At 25.7% G+C, this 24,384-nt stretch overlaps 7 protein-coding genes across 12 annotated transcripts; 3 read left to right on the top strand and 4 right to left on the bottom strand.

The window, feature by feature from the left end:
- Positions 1-450: 450 nt before the first annotated feature.
- LOC100742384 lies at positions 451-4,626 on the top strand. Its single transcript, XM_003489045.4, has 6 exons — positions 451-736; positions 1,378-1,758; positions 1,839-2,221; positions 2,291-2,402; positions 2,615-3,059; positions 3,145-4,626. Exons 1-6 carry the CDS (start codon positions 688-690, stop codon positions 4,574-4,576), a joined length of 2,802 nt encoding a protein of 933 aa, XP_003489093.1. The 5' UTR covers positions 451-687; the 3' UTR covers positions 4,577-4,626.
- Positions 4,627-6,073: 1,447 nt separating this feature from the next.
- On the bottom strand, positions 6,074-8,737 carry LOC100742508 (protein-cysteine N-palmitoyltransferase Rasp). Its single transcript, XM_024367259.2, has 7 exons — positions 8,326-8,737; positions 8,065-8,246; positions 7,555-7,986; positions 7,333-7,473; positions 7,048-7,265; positions 6,643-6,977; positions 6,074-6,509 (listed from the first exon to the last, which is right to left on the bottom strand). Exons 1-7 carry the CDS (start codon positions 8,441-8,443, stop codon positions 6,406-6,408), a joined length of 1,530 nt encoding a protein of 509 aa, XP_024223027.1. The 5' UTR covers positions 8,444-8,737; the 3' UTR covers positions 6,074-6,405.
- A 145-nt stretch (positions 8,738-8,882) lies between these two features.
- LOC100742144 (exodeoxyribonuclease) lies at positions 8,883-11,181 on the bottom strand. 2 transcript variants are annotated; one of them, XM_012385090.3, is made up of 9 exons: positions 11,078-11,181; positions 10,765-10,843; positions 10,568-10,624; positions 10,105-10,365; positions 9,904-10,030; positions 9,694-9,837; positions 9,479-9,622; positions 9,211-9,391; positions 8,883-9,118 (listed from the first exon to the last, which is right to left on the bottom strand). In XM_012385090.3, exons 2-9 carry the CDS (start codon positions 10,804-10,806, stop codon positions 9,001-9,003), a joined length of 1,074 nt encoding a protein of 357 aa, XP_012240513.1. In that variant the 5' UTR covers positions 10,807-10,843; positions 11,078-11,181; the 3' UTR covers positions 8,883-9,000. The 2 variants fall into 2 exon arrangements, with proteins under 2 accessions (XP_012240513.1, XP_003489091.2); XM_003489043.4 differs by lacking the exon at positions 11,078-11,181 and having other exon boundaries at positions 10,765-10,923.
- Positions 11,182-12,872: 1,691 nt separating this feature from the next.
- On the top strand, positions 12,873-13,972 carry LOC100742021 (UPF0449 protein C19orf25 homolog). Its single transcript, XM_003489042.4, has 2 exons — positions 12,873-13,514; positions 13,680-13,972. The coding sequence occupies exons 1-2, from the start codon at positions 13,328-13,330 to the stop codon at positions 13,883-13,885; spliced, it is 393 nt and encodes a 130-aa protein (XP_003489090.2). The 5' UTR covers positions 12,873-13,327; the 3' UTR covers positions 13,886-13,972.
- A 481-nt stretch (positions 13,973-14,453) lies between these two features.
- Positions 14,454-19,985, bottom strand: LOC100741903 (transmembrane protein 268). 4 transcript variants are annotated; one of them, XM_033320451.1, is made up of 7 exons: positions 19,834-19,984; positions 18,695-19,287; positions 18,188-18,568; positions 17,840-18,007; positions 16,373-16,568; positions 14,975-15,058; positions 14,454-14,751 (listed from the first exon to the last, which is right to left on the bottom strand). In XM_033320451.1, exons 2-6 carry the CDS (start codon positions 19,280-19,282, stop codon positions 15,000-15,002), a joined length of 1,392 nt encoding a protein of 463 aa, XP_033176342.1. In that variant the 5' UTR covers positions 19,283-19,287; positions 19,834-19,984; the 3' UTR covers positions 14,454-14,751; positions 14,975-14,999. The 4 variants fall into 4 exon arrangements, with proteins under 4 accessions (XP_033176342.1, XP_012240375.1, XP_033176341.1 ...); XM_012384952.3 differs by lacking the exon at positions 14,975-15,058 and having other exon boundaries at positions 14,596-14,751; XM_033320450.1 differs by lacking the exon at positions 14,454-14,751 and having other exon boundaries at positions 14,789-15,058.
- A 129-nt stretch (positions 19,986-20,114) lies between these two features.
- Positions 20,115-22,413, top strand: LOC100748008 (tetratricopeptide repeat protein 19 homolog, mitochondrial). Its single transcript, XM_024367245.2, has 4 exons — positions 20,115-20,756; positions 20,871-21,133; positions 21,234-21,541; positions 21,604-22,413. Exons 1-4 carry the CDS (start codon positions 20,457-20,459, stop codon positions 21,798-21,800), a joined length of 1,068 nt encoding a protein of 355 aa, XP_024223013.1. The 5' UTR covers positions 20,115-20,456; the 3' UTR covers positions 21,801-22,413.
- Positions 22,414-22,500: 87 nt separating this feature from the next.
- On the bottom strand, positions 22,501-24,322 carry LOC100741787 (protein catecholamines up). 2 transcript variants are annotated; one of them, XM_012384955.3, is made up of 3 exons: positions 23,165-24,322; positions 23,007-23,088; positions 22,501-22,935 (listed from the first exon to the last, which is right to left on the bottom strand). In XM_012384955.3, the coding sequence occupies exons 1-3, from the start codon at positions 24,128-24,130 to the stop codon at positions 22,760-22,762; spliced, it is 1,224 nt and encodes a 407-aa protein (XP_012240378.1). In that variant the 5' UTR covers positions 24,131-24,322; the 3' UTR covers positions 22,501-22,759. The 2 variants fall into 2 exon arrangements, with proteins under 2 accessions (XP_012240378.1, XP_003489088.1); XM_003489040.4 differs by having other exon boundaries at positions 23,013-23,088; positions 23,165-24,321.
- Between the last annotated feature and the right edge of the window lie 62 nt (positions 24,323-24,384).

Here is a 24,384-nt window from a genome sequence, read left to right as displayed (position 1 = left end):
AAGCTATTCTAGAATACATTAAATTACATATATTAATTAAAATTATATTCAAATTCACAACGCGTAATTACAAACTTGAAAATATAACTATATCAATATGTATATATATATATTCTTTAAATTACTCATAGATGCCTACAAATTTTGAGTTTTCTACAGCAACTGAAAAGATAGTTCAATTAGTCACAATGGTGACATTATGTAGATATAATATAATATCACTTATTTGAATAAAGAAACTGATATAGATAATATTTTATTCAAAAAGATATGGTTAACAATAATATATATTAAAAACATGATTATAAAAAATAAAAGGATACTCATATTTAATATTTAGACTATATTTAATTTTACATTACATTTAATATTACCTGTAATATTGTAATATGTACTTAATTATAAATGATAACAAAATAGAAATTTTTTATTTGTAAATTGCACAATCTGTTTCCTAAATAAATAACCATCTTCGGAGATGTAACATTTTTGGTTATATAAAAATAAACTACAAACTTTTACATCAAGTTTTACATGCGTATACAGATCTTTGTTTCACAGATTGGCAATACTGAACTCAGGACTCAGGATTGACAAGAAAGGAAGCAAACAAGGAAGCAACAAAAAGGAACCTGTTGTGCACAGAAGGCAGTGGAATGAAGATACGCCGCGAATACAAATCCCATAATGAACACCAAAATAAACCATGAATATGCTTCTAATTCATATAACGGAGGTATTTGTTTATTCGTTTTATGTAACTGATATTATCATCTCCTGAATGTAGTAATATTAATAAAAAATATACATACTTTGTTAAGAACATAGTAAAGAAGAATTGAAAAACCGTCTGCTGGGCGTCCTTATGGCGTCTGCTAGAATGACGCTTGAAAAACAAATTTGATTTCCATATGTAAAAAAATAAAAATTAATTTTTTCGTAGTATTTTAATATTTTGCAATATTAAAAATGTAACAAATTTTTTATTATTTTTATAGAATAACAAAGTTAATATTTAAGAATTTTTTCGAAGACCGTCATATGTCATAATGTTAATAAAGATTTATACATTTATTGTTCAATAAATATTAACATTTGGCACGATGAATAAAATGAAGATATATCACTGAAACTCCTTAATAAAGAATCGAAAATTCATTCCATAAGTTTATGTATTCTTTCACATTGCAAAATTTGTATAGTCATATTTTAAATAATGAAAAATGTAGGCTTATTAATTATTAACTATTAATTTTTTATTATATAAACTGGTTTGTTTTATTTACGAAATAAATATATATTAATTTTTTCTAAAAACTTTTTAAAAGTATACTATAATAACAAAATCATTTCATTTTGCAATAATGACCATTTTAGGTATTATGGGAAATGATAGTCCAGGTGCATTATTAGATATGCTTGCAGAAGTTGCATCTCAGACGTTACATTCAGAGAAAAAGCGTAGTAAATTATTATTACCATCACAATGCAAGTCAAAAACAGATTATGTAAAAAGGAAGGCCCATGAATTGACCTTTAATGTGCCACAGCTTCTCTCTATGCCTGCATCACAATTAGTTAAACAATTTTCTATTTTCACAAGTGATGAATTAAAAAGGCAATACTCATATACATGTGCTCTTGTCATTGGATGTGTACAAAAATATACTAGTTTTGCAAGCGAAGGAAGAGCAAGAATGTCTATTAAAGCACATTTAGCAGAACATTTAGAATATTTAAAAACTAATAAAGAAGCGTGTAAGTAAACATAACATTTACACCTGCTTATAAGGAAAGAAGTTATCTATTAATTATAAAACATAAATTATATTTTATAGATAAAACTTTTACTGCAAAGTCAGTAAGTTACAAAAATTATAAAATTAGTCCTCAAAGTAAGAAAAGCAGATTACAACAATCACGGAAACCGCAGGAAACATTAAATAAAGAGAATAAGAATGTTATTACAGAAAAATCAACAAATTACTTAAGAAATATTTTGTTAAATGATTCTACTTTTAATGAGTTAGATAAAAAGAAAAATGTCGAAACAGTAGAAAATTCAAAAAAAATACATAATTCTGAACAGAAAGATACAGAAAGAATGGATTTTAAAGTTCTTGGAGATCATAGTTATTTTGAACGCTTAAAAGATGAAATTCCTAGCAAGAAAGAAACATCACCATTTAACAATTCTCTTGAAAATGTGACAGATGAAAATGTAAGTAGTAAATATGAAATAAAAATATAATTTGTGTAATTTTTAAATACAATCTTTTTCCTTATGTAGATTGTACTTATGGTTGTTGGTGCTGACAGTGTTCATATGAAAGAATATCCACATATTAACAAAAAATTGTCAGAAAAAATCAATCAAAAATCTGATACCGTTTATTTGCCAGGTAACTGGATAAAACATTTATAATACTTTAATACATGTATTATATCCGAAAACATTGAAATGTACGGATGGTACAATAAATACAATTTTCTTACTTACTATAATACTTTATATGTGTCATATTATCGTGTCATATTATATAATATAAATACATACATTTATGTTTATTTTTCTTTATTCATATGTAATATAAATATTTTGGTTTATTTCCAGAAATGTCATGGCCAACTGAAAATGGTGATAAAAATACAGAAATTATAACTAGTAAACCCAAAGGGAAAGCAAAATTTATAGGTACTAGTAAAGAGGAAAGAGAAATGGCATTAGCTTTTATGGATCGTATAAAGAAAAAGGGAAATCCAACTGGAAGTAATCTCGAATGTCGAATTTGTAATCCACCACGAAGTTTCACAGCACCTACAACATTGGTGTCTCATTATCGCAGTCATGCTGGAATAAAACCATATGAGTGTCGTATATGCAGAGCAGTTTTTACGAGAAGACATAGTTTGAAATATCACATGTTAATTCATCAAAATCAAACGCGATTTACATGCGCTGATTGTGGAAAGAAATTTAGGCATCCATCACATTTCAGAGAACACAGACGTAGACATACTGGTGAAGCACCATTTGGATGTGATGATTGTGGACAACGGTAAGCAAAATGTAGAATACAATATATTAAAAATATTTATAATATAATACTTTTTTATTAAAAAAGATATTTTTATATTAATCAGATTTAAAACAAGAAACACTTACAAACGTCATTTAAAAACAAGACATGGAAAAGTTCTAACAACTACTGGAGAGTTGCTGTATCTGTCGGAAGAAGATTTTCAAAAAGTTCGAACTAATAGAAAGAAAAAGAATAATACAAATAAAGATCACATGATAGATGAGGGCATAATTGCAACAAAAACAATCATGCATTGTCAAAATGATAATGACCAATTACAAAATACTGCAACTGAGGAATATATTATAAATAATGATGCCACTGATAGTGATAAAAATTGGAAATCAAGTGATACAATACAAATTATTAAAAATTGTTTTGAAACTTACGAGGTGTGTTCAGAACCTCATTTAAATAAGACTGAATCGATAGAGACTGAATTATCTATAAAAAATAGAGTTTTTAATAAAGACGAAAATAGTTTATCAGATGAATATCCAGATAAAGTAGAAGATAAACTGCCACAGTTGCAAAGTGGTTCTTATATTAAGTTAGAAATAGTCAAAGATGGAAATAATCAAATTATATGTCATGATAATGTTGGTCAACCTGAAATAATTTATCATAATATAAATGAAGCACCATCATATATTAAAGTAGAATATAGCAACTTAGTTAATGATTTAGAAAATGAGAATAGTATAGAATTTCAAGAAAATTTTAAGTTCTCTGAAAATCAAATTAAGAATCCTATACAAATAATTAATGAAACTGAAAATTATTTTGATGAAGAATCCAATAATTCTGTAAGTGAACAACAAACAAAATTAATGCAAGTAGATACCCATATTAAAACGAAGAACAAAGATAGCAATAAACATATAATACTTAGTCAAGAACATATCAAATATGAAAAAGAAAATAGTGATATTACTACTCTTAATTGCAAACGTTTTCAAGAAATGGAGACCCATGAGATTGTTTCAGAAGACTTAATAGATTTAAATACATTGCAAGGAATTAATCAAATTACTAATAAAACAATATCAATTACGGATACCTTAGCGAACCAAAATGAAGATTGTCTATTACAAGAAGATAAAAAATTAAGCAATTATCAAACAGTTATAACAAATTTGATAAAGAATCGAGTGATTGTATCTCCAAATTATGTTTTTGAAAAAGATCAAAAGTTATTAAACCAAGTTGAGCAACGCTTATATATTCATAATGAACCTTTAACTAGTATAGTAGTACAAAATAAATGCATTAATATATTTCCACAAACCCAATCAAAAACACAATTAAATAAAAGTAAAAAATTTACACTCTTGAATAAACACATGCAAGCTATTAATGTAAAGCAAAATGAAAATCAAAATACAATTTTATTGTTGACCAATAATACGTTACAAAATAATATCCTTAAAATTGATCAAAATAATACTGCTGATACTGAAATTAAAGAACAGATATTTGAGAAAAGTAAGTAAGCATTAAAAGTTTTTTAATTTTTTCTGAATCAGGCATTCGCATTAAAAAAGATATAATTTTAAGATAAATTTCCTATTTCTATAGATACAGTTTTAATAAAAATACACTTGTAGTATAAATAATACTACAATAACGTTTTGAATTTTTGTATATGTAAATATTGTTAGAAGAAGTGTAGATTTAATAATTTTTTATTATTTGAAGAAAGAAAGTTCAATATATATAATAATAATTCTTCAAAAAAGAATGCATTTAATAAAATATTTTTACATGATTTCAATCATACAAAACACAGTATTAGCATAGCTTTGATATATAATAAAGTTTAAAAATTGAATAAAAATGCATTTATATATATACATACACATATATTGTTTTCAAGTGACATAAAATTATTTCTAAAACTGTTTAACCTATAATTTCTGGAAACAAATTATAGATGTCACAAAGTTTTTATTAGGCATTCCAGATGTTAAAGTTGAAAAAATAGCGTTTATTAAATTTTCTATAACAATTTTTTATGTATATATTAACAAATCAATTATACAAAAGTTATTATTAATTTACTTACTACAATAGAAATATAGATACTTAATAACAATTATATTTGTTTGTGTGCCAAATATTGGAAAATGTAGTACAAATTCATAATTTGCTTAGTCAAACAGAAATTTTTAATATCACTGGTGGTTGCTTTCTAAGTTCTCATATATTTTGCTTAAATGAATTACAAAAATATTGTTTATTATATTTTATATTTATTTTAAGCAATTTATGGAGAATGTATTACTTGTTTCTATTTGTAGCACACTTTCTTCTTTTATACATATAGATCATATTTTTATCGCAAAATGTACAACATTTATAAACAGCAAATAATCATTCATTTTTTAATATTTTGAAATACTTATATTTCTTCAAATATAGCTCAAAAATGTCTTCCATAAAAATTTAAAGTTTTCTTGATATTATACATATTCTCAATGTTTTCTTATAAAAATATATAAACAATTTATTATTATTATCTTCAGATATTAATGTTCAAGGAATAATATAATATATTGAATATATTCTCTGAAAATAGTTGAGTAATTTATATTGCAGTATTTCATTACAGAAAAATAAATTCTAAAAACTCAAATTATTATACGTAGGTGACTTTTAAAAATTTTCTTTCGCTCAAAACAATGATTATAAATATCAATGAATAAAAATAATAGTGAAATTAACATGCATAAATAACAAATTCGGGTTTTTTACTGCTTGAAGCTTAATATTGAAAATTTGTACAAAAATTTGTATATCTTTTCTAAAGATAAAGTACAACTAAAACTTTTTAATGAAGATATATTTTAATGTAAAGTTCCAAAAATAAAAATGTGAGTGTCTTAAGGTATATGAATAAGACAGAAGCATTTCCTGTATCACTGTAGAAACATGTAAACAAATGAATTGATTAAATATTATATAAAACATAAAAGGAAAGAAGTAAAAAATTATTTTCGCAAAAATTTATATATTACGAAATATAATGTGCCTTGCAGGTATGATAAAGTTGGTTATTAATAGTATATCATAAATACAATAATAATTACAAAAAAAATATTCATACATATACTTTGTACTAATTTTTTATTATCATTTGTAATAAACGTTAAAGGTTTATAACAATGTTAATATAAAAAGTAATTTTAGTTATATATTGTATCTTTATACTCATTTTGTACTTAAAACAATAAAATGTTTAAAAGTTATTTGATAATATAATTATGAAAAAATATACATTTTCTCAAAATATATTGTATAGTGATGTGTAATTCTCAGCTTTTTATAGTTTTGAATATTTTTGTAATTCCCAATTTTTTATATCTATAGAAACTTGACAACAGCAATAAAGGAAGAAGAGTAATACAAATGTACTATACCATGTATCTGTAATGAAACATGCAAAAATTTAAAGTAAACAACTCTGTGAACTACACAAAAATTATATAATACATATTTGTTCACTTTTATTTGAAATAATAAAGTTGTAAATAAGTTGTAAAATACAATAAAATAGTACCATGTAGTATTCTAGAGATGTAAATATTTCCAATTTCTTCTCCAACAAAAAAGTAAAAATTAGATATTACAGAAATTGCTAATAGAGGACTTGCTAAGATGCAATGAAATCGTCTCGCATTTGTTTCTGACAGATATCTTTTTCGTACATTTAAAAAATATTTGTTTTTACCAGTTAATTTGATTAAACTTTCAATATTTAATCCTACAAAATTTAGAAATGCCCAAATAAAAATGTTTATCTGCATCCCATGCCATAAAAAAACGAATGTAAAACATAAAAACGAGGCGAGTAATTTGTTAAAATTTGATTTCAATGAAGGTACATAAATATATCTGAAAAATATTTTGTTTTTTGAAAATTTTCGTTATAATTACATATCATATTTATATATTTCAATCATACCTAATAAGAAACTTGTATAAGCCTTGATCAAAATATTTCCACATGTCAGAATACAAATGAATTCTTGCTACACATTTAGGTTGAGGGGGAGCTTTTACATTATCTATTGCACATAAAGTGTGATTGAGTCCATATACTACGACATACTTAATTAAAAAAAATTGCCCCATACAATATCCTAATCCATATAAAGCCCATGGATTTAAATCCTTAATAACCTGTTTTTATGAAAAGAAATAGATAGATTTTCAGTGAAAAATACTATATGTAGAAAAATAATTTTACCTCTGGATGATATTGTATTGCACTAAAATAAAGAAAATGCAAAAACAAATTAGTGAACAGTATCCAGAAAATGTATCTAATGACATTAAAAAGAAAATTTCCAAGATTTGCAGGTCTCAAAAATTGAAATGATCCTTTTACCTGTAAGAATGTAAAAACATATTTCTCATTTGTTCTCAATAATTAAAAACAAACACGATTTTAATAAAATATGATACATACAGAATTAATGAATTCCTGATATAAAACTAGTGGTCCTAAGGATAATGTAGGCAAATATAAACAATATGCCAATTTGTATAAAAGATTTTGTACAAAAAAGAGTATATAATCACATTTATTTTCTAAATGTGATTTTATATTATCCATACTGTAGCTAATGCTTCTTAGTTGAACCCAACACAATATATGAGTTAAAATGTAGTGTTCTTCATCATTTAATTTCAATGTATTTTGGAAGGAACCACCCGGAATTTTAAGAAAATGTATTATAAATAAAAATAATATATTTATCATCCATATAATAGATTTGCCACGTTTGTATGTTAAAATATAGAGTATACTTGGATGCATTAATGCACATAACATACTGAAGGTTCCAATACAATAATACAAAAATAATAAAGATATAAGGATGTACCAACAACACAATAGCTGCAGAAACATATAACATTGTTAGTGAAATAATTAGAGAAAAATAACAAAATATAGAATAATACTAAATTGTCACACCATAGAATTTGATATAATCTTTATAAAATGACTGATAAAGTGATGCAGAAATAACCAAGGTATTAATTTTATCATCAATGGTACCCATATTCTCCATTCTTCATCAGAAACATCTTGTTTCCTTCCAATCCATGTCCATCCTGGTGCAAAATCACCATACAAATCATCATAATTAGTAAAATCTAAAAGTTATGTATATAGTTTGAAATATAGATATACATTTATAACAGATAGACATAAAATAAATGCTTAAATTCTTACAAGAATTAATTAAAAATACTTTATAAATGGAATATAATACTGCACCAGTCCACAGAAGAAAATATAAGAAACTTTCATATTTATATAATTTAATAATCCTGTCCGTTGCCGAAGTCATTTCCAATTACAATTAAATTTATCGATTTGTTTTTGTTACAGTTATTGTTTTTATTCTTCAATCATTATTAATAAAGGATCGTAAGATTTTTACGTTATACATTTTGTTAAAAGTTGATTTATTGAGGTTTGAATGAAGGTACTGTAATTTATTTCAGAACCGTCGAAAACAATTATTTAAAAAACATAAATGGTAGTAAATACTAGAGGTAAAATGTATCAAGTTTTATATCTGACATTAGGTTAGGCCTCAAAAGTATCATTTATGTTAGGTTAATAATAAAATTATATTAATTCAATATATTGAATAATACTTAGAAATGTATCTTACACAGTGTAGTGAAAAATAAAAGGATTCAGATATCCATTATCTGTAAATATTTATTTCTATTAAAAAAATCAGATTTTATGTTATTACTGTAATAATAAATATGAAATGATATTTTTCAAATAAAATTTTATTTTTAGAACACGAAATAAATAGGTTAAATACAACAAAGTAAATTACTTGAACACATAGTATAATTATAAAATATGCATTCAGTTATACATATTTAATTATATGTTAATGTAAAGTACAATAGGACAATGATCACTGCCATACACTTCATCCCTTATAACATTGTCACAAACATTATCCTTAATTTGTTCTGACACCAAAAAATAATCTAGTCTCCTATATAAAAGATTATAAAATATTATAAAATATAATATGAAGATTACATTTTTAATATTTAAATTCATAATAAACAAATTTTTTATACTCACCATCCTATATTTTTACTACGTGCATTAGCAAAATATGACCAAAATGTGTATGCACCTTCCTTATCAGGATATAAAGCTCTAAAAGTATCCACAAATCCTGCATCTAAGAAATCTGTCATACCACTTCGTTCCTCTTGTGTAAATCCAGCATTTTTTTTATTCGTGTCTGGATTTTTGAGATCTAAACGAATTATGAAAGTAGTTTTTATAATTTCATTAATTTTCAAAAATTAGGAAGAAATAATTTAATGAATAAAAAGAATTCTACCTATTTTTTGATGAGCAACATTCATATCACCACAAATAATAACAGGTTTCTTTTCATCCAGATTCTTTACATAAGCTTTAAAAGCTTCGTTCCATTTTAATCTTTTTGGCAATGTTATTAATTTTTGACCAGCATTAGGAACATCTGTATACAGTTACAAAATTTAGTACATAATATCCACAGATTTTTATCCATATAAAGTCTGAATAACTTACAAACATTAACTAAGTAGAAATTTGAATATTCTGCAGTAATTAATCTCCCTTCGCTATCAAATTCAACATTATCTAAACCATATTTTATATCAATTGGTTTTTCTTTTGTATATAATGCAACACCACAATATCCAGGTTTTTTACCTATTTATAACATATATATAATTTGTTATTTTATAAATAAAAATAGATTATAAAAAAGATCCTTACTCTCAAGAAAATAATAATGATATCCATTTAATTTAACTTCTTCAGGTAACTTATTTTTATCACATTTGGTCTCTTGTAATGCAATTATGTCTGCATCTTCTTTCAACATATATTCCATTCCATTTTTCTAAATCAATATAATATCAAACTGACATAAAATTTCATTAAAAGCTACAGAATATAATAAAATTGTTACCATACTTTAATGACTGCTCTTATGCCAGAAACATTCCAACTGGAAATTTTTAAATTATATTTGTTTCCTTTTGCATTTAACTTTGAACAACCAAAATCAATTTCATTTAAATTTGTATCTATTCTATTCAAAACTGATTTTTTGTCTGTTTTGAAACGCTTTGCAGTAGGTTCTTCGTTATCATCTGTATTACGTTTAGACCTTTTCTTTGTTGCTTCCGATTTTACTTTATTCTTTTTTTCACTTTTAATTCCCATAGAATTTTCCTGATTCAAAATAAAAGCAAAATAAATATTTCTTTTATAAATTACTCAATATTTTGCAGTAACATATTCTATAACTGAATTACATAAAACATCTTGAACAAAGTGTTGTAATTACATTTATAAAAATATATATCCTAACAAAAATTATTGTTTTATTACACTGATAAAAATATTTAAAGTATGATTTATTTAATTGTCTAACCTTTGGAGTTCGAGTTTGTTTTGGAGGCATGTTGATTACGTTGTTACACAGAAATCGCTAAAAAATTATTTATATTATGATATTAACAGTATCGAAATGACTTTTTTTATTCTATTTTACTATGTCATAAATGTTTGATCTATTTTAATATATCTAAAACATATAAAGGATATAACACACAAAGAGTAGTACGTTACCGGCACGATCCTGAAGGAAGTTTGAAAACTGCGCGATATCATGAATCTAATTCAATTGACTGTTTAACATACACGTATACTAAAAGAGAAAGATTTACATAAAGACAGACAACGTATTTAGGAAGATGAATTATTAATTCTTAAATTAAATATCTTGCATATATTGTTCTTTTATATTATGAATTTTTTAATTACCATAATTGAATTATTAAATTTATAGATAGAATATTAAAATTTATATTTAATTTGAAACTTAGAAATTTATAAAATGATAAGATACATATTTAAAACAAATGTATAATAAATGTGATACCTGGTAATACGAAATGTGAATGTGAAGTAATAGTAATAGCAGATAATAGTAGAGAGGAATTTCCTCTATGATAATAGTATATAGCTACGTAATTTATTTCTGAAAAAAATATATTTATTAAGAAAAATATTATGTGATCTTAAATTTAATACAAATTTCTATAAATTTAAATAATATCAAAAATAATTTATTGTTTATTTCTCTTTCAACATAGTACACACTATTTACATCGAAAGATAGTGAAAATGATTTATATTTCTTGATCTCAAAAAATTTTCATAATTTTTATGCATCATTTAATATGTATACATAATTTGCATTGATGATACTTTTTCCAAGAAGGAGCTTAGTTAAAGGAGATATATTTAAGTTGGTACGAGAGTATTCCAACTTTAAACATCAGTAACTTTATAATTCATTTGATGTAATCTTAATTTCCTTCTTAACGACTATATGAGAGCTTATAGGCATCAATAAGTGGGCCTAGACCCTAGTATGCATGTCAAAGCATCGATAGATGTAATAGCTGTGACTGGTGCCTGTGTGGTCAATTGCCTATACACGCCATGGTCTGTTTAAGGGGGGGGGTAAGGTTAATTCGTACAAAAAAAGGCATATTTTTGTGAATTTTTTCTGACGATACAGTTAAAATTTCTTTTTTAAAACCAATAGTACATTAAAATATGACATTCGAAGAATATTGTATAAAATTTTCACGGAGAAATATTAAAAAATACGGCAATGGCAGCAATTTTTCGGACGTGTCTCGGAAAAAAGTATAATTGCGGTGCCCCTCAGAACGTGGTGCTGGGTTATCAGAAATCAAAAAATTAAAGTTCATTCGTTAGGTAACAGCTTTCCCCAGGTAACGCTGCGAAGATTTTTTCGAAATTTCAATTTTTCACTTTTTTGGCACACTTTGAAGGAAAAAACGCGATTTTGTGCGAAAATTTTCGGCTAATTTGTTATTTTAAAATAAAAATAATTAACAAATTTGAAAAAACTCTATAGCATTACCTCGCAAATTATGTACAGAAGTAGTTTTCAAAATTTCAACAAGATTGGTGCAGTAGTTTTGAAGTAATTGGGGGCACCGACTTTGAAAACGTGAGTTGTGGGGAAAACGCTTTAAAGTTTTGAATACTAAAAAATCTGGTATAAAACGTTCATAAGCGAATTTTATCGGTTCACCTCTTCACTAGCGTAGTAATTGTTGAAAAGACTAATAAAAAATCAATTATCCTATAATATTTTTCATGATCCTTCGTAATTTGATCTTCAACAGTCACTTTTATTTTTTTAGTTGACGCGCTATTTGTTGAAGTGCCTTCGTATTTACGTTTATGCGGAGGTACAATTTTTCTAGGTCGATATAATCTCGAACCAGTTGATTGTCTATCAGATTTAGTAACTTTTTTAGGCATTTTAGTAATAATTTAACACAAAACTTAATGAAAATAGAATATTTACTCCTACACTAAATTTTTTACTCTACACTGACAAAATATACAGTACAGGTATAAGGAGGTTTGTATTTAAGTCGTTAAGTACTATAAATAGATCTGGGGGTAAGATTAGGTATTATATAGAGAAAAAAATGTCTGCGAAGTAACAATAGCACGCTCGCGTCGAGTAGGTAATATCATCCGACATGTATAAAAATACTCGTAACTTCGTCAATTTTGCTCCAATCGACTTGAAATTTTGACACAATATTCTTAAGATGTTATGTATTCAATTAAAAAATAAAAAAATGCAAAAAAATTTTAAAACCTTACCCTCCCCCCCCTTAAGGTTCCGCCGTACGATCATATAAATAGATCTCGATCACGTTTCGGCATTCGCTAGGGTAAACCGACCGAATATTGAGTCTTAAAAAATCAATGTGGAAGATCAACAAAGTTTGCGTTCTTACGAGACAGACAGAGATGAATAAAGTGCCTGTGTTTTGTGTAATATTCATAGCATGTCACGCATGTGCAGGACGAGAACCTTGTTGTCCTCCATGTTGATTTTTCATAAATAGTCACAGCTTAATTTTCGGACGGTTTTCCCTAGGTTTCGGCAGTATATAAGTGTAGTGCCGTTTATATGACCGTGGTCGTGGGTTCTGTTATGTACTTATGTGTCTTATCCCTGTAAGAAAAAATTCCAGCACAGGGGAAGGAGGAAAGAGTCACATTTGAGACAGACGAAATATCTACCTTTCTATTGATCTTTCTGATACAGATTTGCTTATGCTAAGCTCGTATGATATTAATGTTAATAGACTTAAGTGATTATGTGTACCTGTATGAATACATCATCAAATTAAATATGTTTAGTAATAAAAAGAACAATTTACCACCGAGACCTCATATTCCGGATTCTGAACATATATTAGAAGACCTTAATAATGCTCCTATAGATGACATAGCATTTAAAATAATTAATAAAGGTATTATTTACTTCGTTACTTTACTATAAATAACTGTAATAAGAATATTAAACTAATGTTTTAAGTCGTAACTTGTTTGCTTAATTATATATGTTTACTTCTTATAACAATTGTGTCATTATTTATTAATATTAATCTATGCGAAAATAAAAATTTTGTTCCCAGATAAAACTTTTGGAGAACATTCAATAAACACGAATACTTCCGATACCTATCAGAAGGTAAAGATGTATTTAAGTATAAAACAACAGTTAAGATATTTGGAAACTACCCTTGCAGAAAGAGAACAACAGCTGAAAGCTGATAACGAAGAAATAAGAAAACTTGCAGACAATATTAAGAAACAAGCACAAGCTGCATTAATAACATAAATTTTTTATATTTATAAATTCTACTGAAATCAACTGATTAATCCTTCATATGAAAAAAATTTTAATATATAATCATTATCAATTTCATATTGTTTTAATTATTAATTACTAAAAGTACTAAAAATTAGCTAATTATGCAAAATAATACTTATCATAATACATATATTTATATTTTAATTTATACATATTTTTATATAAAATATTAATACCCTCTCTATTATACATATAATTAACTTTTTATAAAAATAAATATACATAATTATTCCTCTATATTATTTGTATATCAAAATATGTATATATTTATGTATGTTATATATTATGTATATATGTATATATTTGAATAATTTAATACATATAATTAATTGATTTTTCTTAAATTAATCTTAATTGTAAATCTTTACATATTCTACATGATATATTATAATAATAGTATTATAATAATATTGTTATAATAGTTATAGGCAGTTCATAGGCACTACAGTTACAATAGTAAATATCATTAATTAAACTCTATCTAAATTTATGATATTTATACTTTGTAAATATTTGAACATGTACTTCAGAATATGAAATAATAAATTAATTTCAATTTTTTAAATGTATTTTGTTTTTCTTTATTATATTATCTGGATTATCTATTATATCCATGATATGAACTTCGTTGTGTTTATACTCGAATATAGTAAAAAATAAGTCAGATAGTAGAACAATGGATATTAATATGATTATCTTTACAAATCTCTTAATAAATACTGTTGTGCATTCATTCAATCATTAATATTGCTAATTAGGGATACCTGCTGTAATATCATACCTAACTAATGGGTCATTAAGATAAGCACACCATGTAAAGCCAGGTGGATATCCTGAAAAAATCATGCACAAAATTTTAAATTAATATCTTTTGTTAAAAGTATGAAAATATTATGTAGATGAAATAATTAAATATGTATTTGAAAAACACATTTCCTATTTTGTGTTATGGTATTTTTATGGTTATAATGTAATTATATGTATAAGTGACATATAAAGCAATTACCTATATCATGTTTGCATATATGATAAGAATTCAGATTTAATAGTACTTACAGTTATACTATTTAATGAATGATTTTCATGTGCTCACAAAATATGGTTGAAATGAAATATCAAAATGTATTGCCTTTTGTCCAGCTGCATGCAAGTAACATCCCTGGATTAGTCAGTGGTTAGTGACAAATACCTATGTTTTAGGAAAATATTTATACACATAAGGTATATCTAGATATTTAAGGCTAGACAAACGACTTACACAAAGTAGTTAATTTACTTTCATGAAAAGGTTTTTTACAACTGTACCTCCACCAAAAAAAACATATATATTATGTGTATATTTTTATTTATAACATCTGTAACAATAATATATATATAAAAGTGCTTTACATTTGTTTTATATAAAAGTAGAACAACTCTATTCATTTATAGGTATTAAGTATTTTTTAAACGGAATATAAAAGTATACAATATATTAATTATATTTTTTACATAATGCATCGATATGTTCAATTAGGACGGAATTCAGAGATATATAAGTTCAGTGTTGTATTTTTTTTACAACATTTATAATAATCAATTATTCGCAATTATGACAAATTGCTTTAAGCTGTTTTAATATCATTTCTACAATTGAATAAATTGTGTTAACTTAAATGAATACTGGAACTTTTTTTTTACAAGTCAAAAGATATTCAGTTTTATGATATTCAAATTCCTCTTAATCACATATAATTTATGTAGTATAAGCTTCCCAATATTACTATGGGAAAATTATATAGCATCACATATATAATATATATATATAATTTCTCTATAAAATTCATTATAATTATAAAAGCATGTATTAAATGTCTTTAGAATTTTAAAATAATTTGATTTGTAGAGAATAATGTAACAATAATGGAATGGTTATAGCTTTCCCTTTTTTAAGTGTTAACAATCTATCTCTTTTATCACTTTTTTGTGCTTAACATAATGTGTCACTGTATTTTGTAAAATGGTGAATGTTATTTGGATTAATTAAAAATAAAGCAAAATGAAACAAATGAGCTTAGAAAATTTGATATCATATATAAAATATATGAATTCTGATTATATAAATTAGCATATTTTTAAAGTACTGCTAGATTAAACAAGAGTGTAATATAAATATCTGAAACAAAATTTTTTATAATCTCAAATCATTAGAAGAAATAATACAATATTATAGAATATGTAGTTTTGTGTATATATCTAAAGTTACTAGTGATAGTAACTACCTATGTCGGTTAATTATATAATATTAATTAATTTCAATTTGCTGTTTCTTTACATAATGAAATATAAGTTTCTCATATGTGTAAAAAGTAGATCTAACTACCTCGAATTATGATTACATTATAATTATGACTGATTGTAGCTATTTTCCACCAAAGTTCGGCATCAAAAAAAACGAACGAAATATTAACTTGCCTCTAGGCTTGTACTTAAGATGGTCCTCAATAAATTGACAAGGACAACGGGCGGAGACACAATGTCGTGGTGGAACAGATAAACCCGCGATGTCTCTATTACGTTCCTGTGAGTCTATAACCAGATCAAGTCTGCGGCGCACAAAGTGATGTGCCCATCGAGATGCATACCTCAGCAACAGCAACTCCGCCCGTTCCTGTCAACACATACCATCATCATTCAGAAACCTAGAGTCAAAATAATAGTAATAATGTAAATCCGTTTCTTAAACATCAATAGTCAGTCGATGAAATTGAAAAATCTGTTATGCATAAGCGGTAACATTATCAAACATAAATGCATCCCAGATTGTATTATATTTTAAGAAAATTTTTACCATTTACCATTTTACAGAAATATTTCCTACATACATGTATATTAAGCTTGCAATTCTGAATTATTTTAATTTACATACTATGTACAATTATATAAAACACTAAAAATAAAGCTTGTAGTACATACACATATATGTGTAATTATACAAGTTTTATACAAATATAAAATTTAATAGTAATATCATATTTAATATCATATTAGTCAACAAAAAATATAATCAAGAAAAACAATACCAAGTGTATCATTAAAAATCCAAATCACCAAAAAATAATTCTAGAAAAATATTTCACTTATTAATATCATATGTAAACTTAATTGTAATTAATATTGTTACAAGTAAAAATCTTGTATAGTTAAGTACATAATTATGAGTAGTTTTCATATTTCGTATAAGTTAGTTTTTCTAGTTGTCATTCATCAATATAAATTTTGATTTGTCTATTTTTAATATAGCTATTACACTTTAATATAGCTATAGATCTATTTGAATTCTTTGACTTTTAAAATATCTTTTATTTAATGTAGATGTCTTGCTAAAAACCATTGTAATGGTGATATTAAAATTAATTTCAATAAGTTCAAAATAAAAATTATTAAATCTATTAAAATTGTTTTGAACAATACTGTTTTTAATTTTTATATCTATCAAACAGTTTTGCTTTAAATGCCTCTATCTTTAAGAAAACTACTCCAGCTAGGACAGAAATCTCTGCCTTGAACATGAGGCTTGTTGCGTAACCATTCTTCTATATATTGACACGGACATAAAGCCGATGCTAAGTGACGAGGTGAAGAAGGATTTCCACCTTCTTCGTCTACTGTCCAATCCAATCGGCGACGTAAATAATCCTTTGCCCAACGTTGTACATAGCGGCAGAATACTTGTTCGCTTTTACCCTGATATATTTTTTTAGTTTATTTTATAAAAACATAAAATATTGTAAGAATGATTATAAAATTGAGAAAAATACCGTTCATTTTTGTAAAATGTACTTTACAAAAACATCATATATACTATAGAAAATATATGTTAAATAAGTAAATATAAATTCAACTTATATAGTACAAGTACTTAAAATAAAAATAACATACCTGCTTGCGAGAAATTCTGGTGGTTGTATTGCCTTGTATTACAATATCACTGTTATCTATATCCATTCGCTGTTGCAATTCTCTTTTTCGTCGCATTTCAGAATTTCCATCTTCGCCAATTACTCTTCCTTCGCGTTCTTCACGTTCTATAACTTCTTGTAATTTTTTCTATTGTAAAACAAAATAAGTTCTTGAATATATTATATAAATGATATGTAACAAAATATAAGCAATTTTTTAACAAAATTGTTAATTTTAATTGAAAATAATATATATAACAACATACAATACATATAAAAATTACATTAAGCCTCGAAGTATAAATTACATATATTTAGTAACACTTACGATGCAATCTGTAGTATCAAAGTATATAAAGCAGAGATTAACTTTGTGACATGAAATTTTTCCTCTATCATCCAATCCAAGCAATATTTTATGTCGAAGTAAATGTTTGTTCACTTGACCCATACATTTCTCAAGATTGTGGTTTAATTTTATCTTGATGAACATGCAAAAAAATATTGCAGCAGCATTGAGGACTAACCACATGACGCCAAGCCCAAATAAAGTAAGACCAGTTACTCCAGAAAACAATAAGCCAAGTAATACAATAAATGCAGTAAATATCCAAAGCACAAGAATTCTCTTGTAGCACACATTGTACATATTGAAACGTACATCGTTCACAAGCAACTCCATTATATGTACATAATCCTCTACTGTAAGCTGTAAAAATTTAATACATTAGCTTATACATAAATATACATAACTTTACATACAAAAAAATATAAAATAAAATTATTGATTTTTATAAAACAATGTGAAGGAAATAAAATATAATCAAACAATTACCGTTAAGCCTTGAGCCATTAATTCTTCTGGTACTAATTCTGGACGAAATTTAGCTGGAGTAATCCATGGCCATCTAGTATTAACTGGTAAAAGAGTAACTATAGTATCCCCATTAGCAAAACCTTGTCTAATGTTTCCAATAGGTGTACTTATAATATTATTAGTAGTACTTCTGCCATTAGATACATCTCGGAGATCAATGGTCTTCAGAGAAGCACTCTTAGGATCAGAAACTCTTACATCAGATGGTAAATTCAGATCTGGACTTTCAGATGTAATGGAACGACTTAAACCTGACCTATCTAAATTAATTTGGACGGATTCAGTTGATATCACAGCACCTCTATATTCATGATTTTTTGATTGTTGATTATCTGAATTATCAACAGATTTTCCAATTTTCTCAACATTTACTGTTACTGACTCCGGCTTTATTACAGCTGGTGCATTTGTTTTAGTTTTCTCTTCTAAACTATTATTATCTTTAACAGGTGCTTCATCTTCAAATTGGACCCAATTTTTTGTTCTTGCAGATATGTTAGGTGAATTAACTGCTGACACATGGTCAGTTGTATCTTGTGAGCTCATTTTCACTGAAGAAATAATAAAAAATAGAGCAAATCATATATATATGTAATTAACATTCAAAAATATTAAATATCTATATTTCATATTTTATTACTTTATAGAATGTCTTTATTTAAACAATTCACATAAATTACATTAAACTAATTTTTATATTAAAATACATTAAAATATATATATTTGCAAAATATGCTAAATATGGTGATAAATGTTATTAAACAGTGATTTAAAAAAAAAAAATAGGGAGTGTCCATGGACATGTAATTTGCAACATAAACATAAACTGGAAATATATATAAGGTTCTCTAGAATAAAAAAAGGTAAGTCATCATGTTAAGTAATACCTATATCAACATGATAATAAAGTTTCAATGAAACAAAAAATATGATACCACATATAAAGTACGAATATGCATGGGATCCAAACTTTGAGAAATATTTATATGTAATCCTTATCATGAAGTTAACGTAGATAATATCATATATAGATATATATATACTTTATGTTTGCTATGTTTGTATATAAAAAAATGATACAACTGAAACTTTCTTACCTGTTGTGATATGACCTATCTCATATCCGTAAGGTGAAAAGGTACGTAATGCATGAAATCAAGGTGTGCAGCATTGCTATACGAAAAACAAGGGTGGGGCGAAGAATACTATAACGACATTGTACAATATCGTACTTACATATAATTATATATACAATAATTTGTCATAAATGTGCATAAATCTTTATTTCTATATCGTTTCTGAATACTTAGTAGAACATAAGTAAATAATTATACATATTAATTAACATAATAATGTGCGCTGTTTTGTAAAAGTACATACTACGTTTTTGGTATAGTTTCATACACGTGACACATCTCATACATTTACCAGAGAGTTTGCATCTACTTATACACATAATGTGTATTAATTTAAATAGATATCCAATTCACTTGTTACGGTTACTACTACTTTGTAACTTATAACTTTGGATACACGTGTGTATATATGTAAAATTGAGAATAGGGTATTCGCTTAAAGCAATTGTTTTTCACAAACATTATTAGAATTTGTTTTCATCCATGTGTGTGTAGATGTATATAGTTATCAAAAAATTATGTAATGAAAAGTATATGTAATTCACCATCACAAAATTATATTAAAACAATCACAGTTCGATATAATGTATTGTCAAAAGATAATGATAAATACATTCAAATATTTTCAAGTAGTTGTAAGGTCTAACTATGATATTGTAAATTTCTGTCTATTGAATAAAAAAAGAAGTACATTTATGATATATTCGCAACAAATTAATAAGATGAAAAAATGTTATAGTATTAAACAAAGGAAAAATTTGCCACAAACTAAACATTTTATTCTATCAGGTAGCTTTTTATTTAATTTATTTTTTCCTAAAGAAGAAAAAGATGATGTTGAGGAATTAACAATGACAATTAAACGATCAATTTTATTAATTCAGGTTAGGCATAACACTCTTATATTATCATAAAAGTGTTAACGATGTTACATTCTTATATTAAATGTAAACTTCTTATTTTAATATAGTTTTACCAATAATTCTCAAACTTTATAGAAAGAAGAATTTCTAAAAGCAGAGCAAATGCTACATGTTGCTTTACGCCAAGCACAAACTTTACAGCATTATGATGGTATAACTTATGTGTATGATGTAATGGCAAATCTAGCATATGATACAAATGACTATAAAAAAGCAGAAAAGCTATTTAAATCAGTTTTACAGAGACTAATAGCTAAGGGAGTTCCACAGGATGATTTAGCAATTATTCATATTAGTCTTAAGATTGCTGATACATATGATAAAATAGGAGATAAACAGTAAGCAATCATGTAACAAATTCCGTCTATTTTTAAAATTTTTATAAAATACAATATCTAATAATTTAAAATAATAAAATATTTTATTCTGTTAATATAGAAAAGCAGACAGTGGTTACAAATTTTGTTTACAACATTTACAAAATCATTTAGCTAAAGACAGTGAAAATCTAGATGTATTACAATTGTTAGGCTTAAATTTAGAAAAATATGCATCTATGCTTTTCTCACAATCGCAGTATAACAATGCTCTCGAATACTTTACTAAAGCTTATGATATATCCATAAAAATAAATGGTGAAGAAAATGAACAAACTGTTATTCTATTAAATAACTTAGCAAGTGTCTGTTATATACTACAAAAATATGATGAAACTATTAAATATTTATCTAAAGCTGCAGAAATAGGTAATATCAATACAAATATTGTTGTATTTGAATTGCTCCAAATTAGATTATTATATTTTTAGGAAACAAGTTACCAGATATGGTTGAATTAGGTTTCATTCATGTCAACTTGGGACATGCATTTATTTCAAAAGGACTTTATGAAGAAGCAAAAAAAAATTGTAGCAAGGGAGAAGATTTAGCAAAAGCTAGAAATGACAATGAAACTTTAGTGGAAGCTAAAAAATGTCTTGAACAAATAGAAAGTTTAATATTGTAATATAAATGTAAATATTAAATTGCAGTACTTTAACTTGATTAACTTATAGGTATATTGAAATTGAAAATGTATACAGTGAAAAATTATTAAACATATTATACATATTTATAATATATTCGTTATATATCCACGTTTTATTTAAAAATTAATTGGTAGAATGAAAGATAGTTCTATATCATATATAAATATTATTGACTTTAATAAAACAAATTTGCATATAATTTTATGAATTTTTATGTTGTGTTTAGATAAAATTAGAAAATTCTTATTGTAATGTACAAAAACTGATATAACTACAGAAAAACGTATAATATCTTGATTGAAATTGAAATTATGATTCTTGTAATTATATAGAGAATATGTTTTTATGTATACATATAGAAAACATACAATGTTTATTTTCATTTACAGTAGTTACATATTTATATATGTGTAAGCAATATTTATAAAAAAATAAATAAATTTAACGTGTAAAATATATCCTTTCACAATATAAGTGAAGTCCTAACAATTTTCGTAAAAAACATCGTTGCCAATAATTAAACATAAAATGGTTTGTAGAAATAAACATGTAATGCGTTTGAGAAAAATATATTGAATGTGTAACGGGTGATTGTATGTTTATTATTTCTTATGAAACTAGTAATAAATTATTTTAGTGTTTCAGTATATTTTAATAACGCGTCTTTTCACGATCTTTCTATTTTTATTTATGACGTGAATGATACCTAAAATGTACCATTTTTTTTCCATAATGCTAATATTTATGATAATTATACAGTATTGTTTTCACTGGTATTCATGTTATACAACATATTAGAATACTCACTAGCATTCATTAAACAATACAATTAGAATGTTGTAAAAATATAAACTCTAATTTTGAATTCTTATTATAGCAGTTAAATGAACCCTTATTAAGTGATCACAATATGCTGTTAAGAAAATTTTATATAAAACTATTCATACTCTGCTATAAGTACCATCATATATACACCTAAGAGAAGCGCAATAACTTCTTTTACAGACTGCCTAAAATTAGTATCTATTAGAAGTTCTGGTATTACAGAAACAGTAGCTATATAAATAAATCCACCAGCTGTGAATGGAAGAATCCACATAGTTGCAAGATCACCTAAAATATTTAATTAAATTTTAAGATGAATATAATATTTATTTAAATTTAATTGATGTATTGCAACTTACTCTTACCCATGCCTTCTGCAAGTAATGATACATAAGTTCCTAATAAAGCACCTACAGCAGTTGTAAGTTGAAGCATCATGGCCTAAAATCAAAATCACATTATATAATTCTTATCATAACAATTTATTCTGCTAACTTCATCTTTTTTTAAATCTTACTTTTCTTTTACTATAACCACTTTGTATTAAAATAGCAAAGTCTCCTATTTCATGAGGTACCTCATGTAACAAAATTGTAAATGTGGTAATATAGCCAATATTTTTACCAGCTAAATAGCTAGCTCCAATAGCAAGACCATCTGTGAAATTGTGTAAAAAATCAGCAACTAAATTTAAATAACCAGCAATTTTTATTTCATTCTCAGAATTTTCTACTTTTTCTTTAAAATCTACATCAGATTTATCAGAACCTTTCTGTAATTTCTTATCATTTTTATTTTTTTTTGACAGATTTTCTGTGACATTATGTACATGTATATGACCATGGTCTGTTTTAATAATTCTCACTGCTTTTTCAACAATTAAAAACATAATGATACCTAATAATACACATAAACCAACAGACATATCATGTCCATGTTCTGATTCTTCATCACCTTGGTTATGAGAATGTGAATGCGAATGTACTTCTTCGGAAGACAGATGTGTATGAGGAACCAAAGCATGAGGAATTAAATGTAAAAATGCATCTCCTAATAAACCACCAGATGCAAAACTTAATAATATCTTTAACAGTGGTTCACTTTCTTTAGTATTATCTAGAGGTACAAAGAACAAAATAAGGAAGGGTGCTGCTGATATAATTAAGGTAGATGCAGTAGCTCTGAAAATCACTTCTTTGTAAGTCCTGTCAGACAAAATTGATTTCTGCCGATGGTCATAGTTATCATCTTCATGTTTATGTTGATGTATAATTTCATTATGATATATAGAATGTTGTTTTTCTAAGTACATTTCATTAGCTTCCTTGGAATACTTAAAACTTGGTGACTCGTCATGGTAATGAGCTTGACAAAGAGTCGGCAAGTTTAGAAGTATAAGTAATAAAAACGTCCCAAGTACTATTCGTGAAATCCATTTATTCGCATGGCTTCTTTGTTGGTTATCCTGTGCCGTCGTGATCATTTCTATAATTTTGCACAGACTTGTTAAAACACAACCGGTTTACGTATCGTTGTTGGTGTAATCTTAACATCCGTGCAGAAGTGTAAAAGTGTAACAATTTTGATATTGTAGTTATGGTGTTAAACAGAATTAAAGAATTGTGTCATGATTGCGGCCACGTCAGAGGTTGATGCGTTATCACTTTTGTTCTTTTAAAAAATAACAGATTAACGTTGGCAGCATTGATTTGTTAATATTGGCTATTCTGGTAATTT

This window comes from Bombus impatiens, unplaced genomic scaffold, assembly GCF_000188095.3.
Source record: "Bombus impatiens unplaced genomic scaffold, BIMP_2.2 scf_0317, whole genome shotgun sequence".
In the NCBI taxonomy this organism is placed as follows: Eukaryota; Metazoa; Arthropoda; class Insecta; order Hymenoptera; family Apidae; genus Bombus; species Bombus impatiens.
Note: the sequence above shows the minus strand (reverse complement) of the source record. Positions and strands in the feature narration are given on the sequence as shown.